Source organism: the organism of the source record quoted next, unplaced genomic scaffold (genome assembly GCF_019419815.1).
Source record: "Pyrus x bretschneideri cultivar Hongxiangsu unplaced genomic scaffold, Pyrus_bretschneideri_v1 Contig16, whole genome shotgun sequence".
NCBI classification, from domain to species: Eukaryota; Viridiplantae; Streptophyta; class Magnoliopsida; order Rosales; family Rosaceae; genus Pyrus; species Pyrus x bretschneideri.
Genome location: NW_025999457.1, coordinates 742,445 through 749,762, shown reverse-complemented (window position 1 = coordinate 749,762; position 7,318 = coordinate 742,445). Strand labels below are relative to the sequence as shown.

The 7,318-nt window shown below is 37.3% G+C and overlaps 1 protein-coding gene across 1 annotated transcript; it reads right to left on the bottom strand.

The window, feature by feature from the left end:
* Positions 1-1,807, bottom strand: LOC103951192 (probable indole-3-pyruvate monooxygenase YUCCA10). The gene is made up of 4 exons (XM_009362502.2): positions 1,199-1,807; positions 741-974; positions 393-515; positions 1-186 (listed from the first exon to the last, which is right to left on the bottom strand). The coding sequence occupies exons 1-4, from the start codon at positions 1,805-1,807 to the stop codon at positions 1-3; spliced, it is 1,152 nt and encodes a 383-aa protein (XP_009360777.2).
* Positions 1,808-7,318: the final 5,511 nt, after the last annotated feature.

Here is a 7,318-nt window from a genome sequence, read left to right as displayed (position 1 = left end):
TCAGTTACTTTTCTTGTTCTGATTCAAAGCAAAACTTATGTCATCTGCTATATTTCGCGCATCAATTGAAATGCCAAATAATCCGCGCCTTGAGAATCCTGCACAGTAAAGTCCCTTCTCCGCCTTCCAGTGATTCGGGAAACTTTGCTTCGGCATACCATTGTCATTAAAAAGTTGGTCACCATCCTGCAACACATGTAAATAAAAATTAAATAAATTTAGAATAGAAATACATGTGCGAGTTTGTAGTGCCGATAACGGCTCCAATAAATTGTTGTAAACCAAAAAATAAAAATAAAAATGTGGAACCTCTTATAGAGGCTTATGGCTCCAGTGATAGAGCGGGTGATTTCCTAATGGACGCATGGCAAGAGTTCATAATTAATTCATACCTTAAGCCAATTTAGCACAGTGCTTTTGTAGCCAGTAGCAAAAACAATAGCATCATAATGGTTGCTGTAGCCATTCTCAAATTTGATCTGGTTTCTTAGTATTTCTGTTATTGATGGAACCACCTGGGGAAGATTTTCGTCATTAAGCAATCATGTGAATGATAAAAAGGCAGAATGCAATTATTGTTGTCTGACTGTTAATCTTAAAAATTATATAAATTCTTGCCTAGTTACATGGTGCAGGATTAAATGATCCCATAACGAAACACAATTAGAAGGACAAGTTATATATGTGTTATAACTTGTATTACTATGTAGTATGAGGTTAAATTATTCATGCATGCAAACCTTTATTTCTCCATCTATGATCTTGTTAATGCTCCCAACATCAATGATGGGGGCTTGACCCTCGTTTTCCTTAAGAAAGAATGGTCCAAGTTTTGGCCTTGTAAGTCCATACTTGGATAAATCTCCGAACTTCAACTTCCCTAAGATAACCACGATGTTGTCAAGGACTTTAATGGGAAGGTATTTTGCGAGAACCATTCCCAGGAACACAATTTCCTTGGTCAGAATATGCACCTGAAAATGTTACATATTGGTAATAAATAATGTACAAAAGAAAAGAACTGAAACTTCTAAGGAAATTGTAACAAATAGTATTTGTTATACAATAATTTGGCCACATAAAACTAATACAATTGCTTACGCTGTCTCTAATAGATCGTGATCCCTATTATTGTATATGCATGGAACCACCTATATTATTGGAGAATGTGAAAATGAGAGACAGATATTTATATTACCGGGCTACGAACAACAATCGAAGTGTTGGCACCCCAATTTGTTAAATCGTAAGCAATTTCCATGCCTGAATTCCCAGAACCGACGACCAAAACATTTTTTCCATCATATTTCTTGCCATTTTCGTACTCGCTGGAGTGCACGAACTCTCCTTTAAAGCTATTCAAGCCTTTGACTTGAGGAATGTAACCTTCACTATTTTCACCACTTGCAACCACAAGAAATTTAGCAAGGTACATTTCTTGTACATCCGAAAGTGTGTTATGGACTCTAACACACCATTTTTTTTCACCTACATAAGAAGCTGTTTCTACAACTCGGTCGTACCGAGGCGTTATCTTGAAATGGGATACATAAGATTCCAAGTACTGAACAAACTCATTCTTGGAGAGATATCTGGGATAATTTGGAGGAAATGACATATAGGGTAGTTCACAAAATTGCTTTGCCAAGTGAAGCTTTAAACGATCATATGACCTTTTCCTCCAAAGAGAAGCATATGAGTCTTCTCTTTCGATTACAACATTTGAGATGTTGAGGCGATTAAGACATGCAGACGTTGCTATGCCAGCTGGACCGGCACCTACAATGACCACATCCACCTCTTCCATTTTAGGCAATGAAAATGTCTGGTCTTAGCTAGGTTAAAGTGTTTTGACAGGGTTTGCGAAGGAAGAAGAGACTTTGAGATGGTCTATAATTTTTGTTACATAGCCTTATTATATACCACAACATTTGGCTGGCAAATTTTGTCATGCAGTGGTATAGTTGGTATCATTGTCCGCAGGATTCGGACTTCCATATAAAATATAATACAACGTACACTATATAACATTTGTTCACTTTGGATTAATATAATTTAAGAAAAATATCTGAAACACTGTGAGTAAGATTTCGTAATTATAACTTGCAATGTCCACCATGCCAAATGCATCCAGCCGCAGTACTGCTTGATTACATTTCCCTCGTTTCCAGACAAATCATATATATCAAATGGTACGGGGATCCAAAAATTAATAATCTCCAATAAAGGAGGAAGATAAGATCCTTCTTAATTTATCAAGTTTATTCATCCATTGAAGAAAGGAGGAATCAAAGCTACCCTTGTACGTATCTGCTCAGAAAGGGGGGGGGGAAAGTTAGATTCATCTTTAATGAAATTTCCACATTTTGTTTTGGTAATAGATTTTCTTTTCTTTTTCTTTTGTAAAATCAATGGTTTACAAAGGGTTTGGTTTCATTTAACCTTTTATGGTTGTATATTTTGTTGAATGGTTGTAATTTTTGGTTAACAGATATGATGCTTACTCAAATTGTATGAGTAGAATTAAAAGACGTAATTAGTCAATATTTATTTTCTGAAAATTCTAAATAGAAGACATGTCTTTTGGGTCAACACTATTAAAAAGGGTTGTATATCTTCAACTAAAATGAAAGGACTCGATGAACGGATGCTATAATGTCTATAAATACCTATTGTGGCATAATGTTTCACACACAATTTCAGAAATTTGTTTCTACATTCCTTACTCTCTTCTCTTTCCATCACATTCATAAAATTTCTTTCTAGTTATTTCTAAGGGAATATAATTCGGTTTTGCTAATCGAATATTCCATATTTTGATGTATCCTGAAAGTGATTTGTCAAGAACCCTTTAGCAAACTCATTCGAGTGGGGGCAAATAACACTTTAAGGAAACAATTCAAGTCGTACCTCAAAGTCATCATTTGGATTATTCTCTATATTTCTACATTTATTCTAACAATCTTAAAGTGTTATTTTCATCATGGAGAACAAGTCTGATAACATGGCTTTGAAGATTATCAATCAAGATGTCCACAAGCTAGACAAATTTGATGGATTCACTCGATGGAAGGACAAGATGCGTTTCATGCTTATTGTTCTAAACGTCATATATGTGTTGGACCCGAAATTGTAGCCTATTCATGAACCAAGTGACAAAGACACGGAAAAAATAGTTGCCGATCGAAAGAAGTGTAAAGAAGATGAATTGGTACGTAGATGACACATCTTGGGCACATTATCTGATCGCTTATGTGACCTGTACGCACACATTCAATCTCCAAAGGAAATTTGGGAAGCACTTAAACACAAGTACACAACGGAGAAAAGATGTACCGATAAATTTTTAATGTTCAAATATTATGAGTTCACTATGATTGAGAACAAACTCATCCTAGACCAAGTTCATGAATTATTGGTCTAAGTCTCAAAGCTTCGTGGACTTAAAATAGTTATTTCGAATCCTATGATAGTTGGGGCTATTATGGCAAAATTACCCCAAACATGGAATAACTATAGAAAGAAACTTCTACACATGGTAGAAGATATTACTTTGGAGGATTTGCAAAAAGGTATTCAAATTGAAGAGCAAACTTGAAATCGTGATAAGAATTTTGCAAATCAAGATTCCTCTAAAGTTCACGTTGTCGAAGGAAACAATTACAAAAAGAACTTCAAAGTCAAAATTGACAAAGGGAAGTGTAAGAAGATCAATTCCAACAAACAATCAAGAATGCACATGGTGTCTACTACCATTGTGGAAAGAAAGATCATTACATTTGTGATTGTAGACATAGGAAAGCCAGTGAGGAATATGCCAATAAGACCAATAATGCAAACATTTAATGGTGTTTGGACAAGAGCAGGAAAAAGATAATTTATCACATTTATAGATGATTGCTCTAAGTTCACTTATGTTTATTTATTGTCTAATAAAGATGAAGTTTTTGAATGCTTTAAGCACTATAAGGCTGAAGTTAAAAACCAAAAAGGAATGAAAATTAAATGCCTTCATAGTGACAGAGGTGGTTAAAAACCAATAAGACCAATAATGCAAACATGGTGGAAAATTCTGGAATTGATAACGTCATTGCAATGCTTTGATTGCTTGCGTGCGTACACTTGGTTTGATTGCTTGCAATGATCATTATAATGATAAATATGAAACATGTATTCAAGCAAAAATGACTAAGAAACATTTTTCAACTGCTGAAAGGAAGACAAATTTATTAAACTTAATAAATTCTGACATATGTGAATTTAATGGTGTTTGAACAAGAGCAGGAAAAAGATAATTTATCACATTTATAGATGATTGCTCTAAGTTCACTTATGTTTATTTATTGTCTAATAAAGATGAAGTTTTTGAATGCTTTAAGCACTATAAGGCTGAAGTTAAAAACCAAAAAGGAATGAAAATTAAATGCCTTCATAGTGACAGAGGTGGTGAATATTTTTCACATGAATTTGAATTTATTTGTGAAGAGCATGGTGTTGTGTTATACATCAAAGAACTACACCCTATACACCACTACAAAATGGTTTGGTAGAAAAAAAAAATAGGATACTTATTAAGATGATTAATTCTATGATGATTAATGTTAATACTCCTAAATATTTATGGGGTGAAGCATTGTTTACTGCATGCCATATACACAATAGAATTACATATATGAAGACACATGTGTCACCATATGAAATTTGGAAAGGAAGAAAACCAAATTTGTCATATTTGAGAGTATGGGGTTGTGTAACTTTTTATAAGGCACTCGATCATATGAGATCAAATTTGGGTCCAAAAGGAATTAAAAGCATATTTATAGGATATGTAGAAAATTAAAAGGCATATAGGTTGCTTTTTAGACTCAAATACAATAGTTGAGTCTAGAGATGTCAAAGTTATACAAAATAAATTCTATAATGACTACTCAATGCCTGAAAAAGAGAATGATCAAATACCTTTCTCTAATCCGGCAATTAGTCCTTCTCAATGTGAGAAAAAAAAACAGTTTGAAACTGCTAATGAACTAAGGAAAAGCCAAAGAGTAAGAAAAGAAAAGACTCTAAGCCCTGATTTTATTTCGTCTCAAGTTGAAAAATAATTGTCATGCATGCTGAGTAAAAATAATTGAATGTTGAGGATAATCCTAAAAGTCTAAGTCTTGAGTAAAAAAAAATGGAGTCTGATGTATTTAAAAAATAATTGTCATGCATGCTGACTTACGAAGAAGCTAAGTCCAAATATCAAAAACTATATTTGCTCATAGGTGCTGCACAGCAGCTGTACTTGATCAAAAGTTAAAAGCAACAGCCATGCTTGAATAATGGTACAGCTATATACTGAGAAGTAGACCCCTGTCTCCCATCTTGGACGGATTTTGATTTGTCATGTTAAAAAGAGAATCCACAGTACCGCGTCCGGGAAAGGACTGCTCACTAGTTTTTGCATGAATTTGGATGCCTGTGTTGAACAAAAATAAAAAAAGAAAAAAAGAAAAAGAAAAAGAAAATAAAAGAAGACACGTATTTCTTCCTACAAAAGGGGGAAAGTAACGTGGAGCGAGATTCCCTATTCTTCTCTGCAAGACGTGGAAAGTTACACAGTTAGTGGGAGAGGTTAAGAGAAAATGGCGAAAGATATGGCCTCTATCTTCCCCACGTAAAAGCTACAGAGACTTCATATGATGCCTATCAATAGGCATCAGTCACAGTAAGGAGGGAAGAAGATAAAAAAAGAAGAAGGGAGACTCTGCAGAAATTGAGAGAAAAGATTGCAACGAAGGAGAGATACAGAAACTCTGGGGCACAAAGAGAGAGCAAACAGAGAAGAGGATACACGGCAAAGGAAAGCAACAAAGCATTTAAAGGTGCTAATCTATCCTTCTAAATTTTTCTTTCGTTTGGTTTCTCTCGGTTTCGCAGGAAATAAAGAAGCAATTTGCTTCTCCAACCTCTCCTATTCCCCAACGTCTTCTAAGTTGCAGCCCAATAAACCGCAACAAAACCACATCTCTCTACCGCCGCAGCGATATACAATGGAGATTCTAGCAAAACACGCTGATTGGATTCAACCCAATTTCAAAAAAAGAAGAACCAGTCGCATGGGTGCCTAAAGAAGTTTAAAAGTATGACTTGCATGGGAGAACAACGCCAACCCACTGTGCATGGTGATGGCTCCGAAGCTTTCTCTCTTTTCACGGCAAACTGGAACCGGAGGACTGCCTTCTCGCTTGGACTTTGACAATAGCCCGATGCGACGCCGCCGGACACCACCATTTCAACAACACCAACGGCCACTGCAGCCACGCCGTCCTCCAGCCTAGCGTCACAGCATGCTCTATTCTCTCACCGACGGCGTAAAAAAAAAGGTGGTCATAAACGAAGTCCTCCGCCGTGAGAACAACAACCGCCGACATCAAACGGAAGTCTAACGGACTTAGTAGCCGCATCATGTCTCCAGACATGGTCTCCGGTTGGCTTCCAGAAGGAGCCCATGCACTCTGTGACTTGAAGGAGATGGATTTGGTGATGCAGTGCCGCACAAAGTTAGAAGAGACCGAAAAGGTCGCGACAACGGAGGAGAGAACAACTTCCGCCTGACGACAGAGGAAACTACAACAAGCAATGATCTCGCCGAGCCATTACTGACCCAGTACGGAAGCCATCGAAGACCCGGTCACCGGGAAGAAGATCGTCGAGTCGTCGTCCGCGTTGCCCAATAATGCAGGCCTTGTCCTGTAAAAAGCAACCAAGGAACAACCTCAACATTCTGTGCACCAAGTCGTAGAAGATAGTTCTCTACAAGCAATAAGGCAATGGTGCAGAAATGGTGTTTCCGTTGTTTCGTTACTCCCACAAATATGCATGACCCTGCAGCGGATGAAAACAAAAAGAAATTCGTCCCCGCTGTCCGTACTCGCACATGTAGCAGCCCCTCAACTGATGCCCTCAAAAATCAAATTGTCACGGTCTTTCCCGGTGATTGCAGCAGCTTGGCGTGGAAGAACAAAAAGCGGTCCCTGCCTATTAAAGATGTAAGATCCTACATCGCTGATATTTATATGTATATTTTCATCCTTAGCTAGCACGAGGCTTTTTGAGAGCTCATTGGCTTCGGATTCCATCGGAATTCTGAAGTTAAGCGAGTAGTGCGCGAAAGCAATCTCATGATGGGTGACCCACTGGGAAGTTCTTGTGTGAGTTCCCAGAAACAAAACCGTAAGGGCGTGGTCGGGGCCCAAAGCGGACAATATCGTGCTACGGTGGTGGAGCGGTCCCGGGATGTGGTGGAGCTCGGGCTGGGATATGATAATTTGAA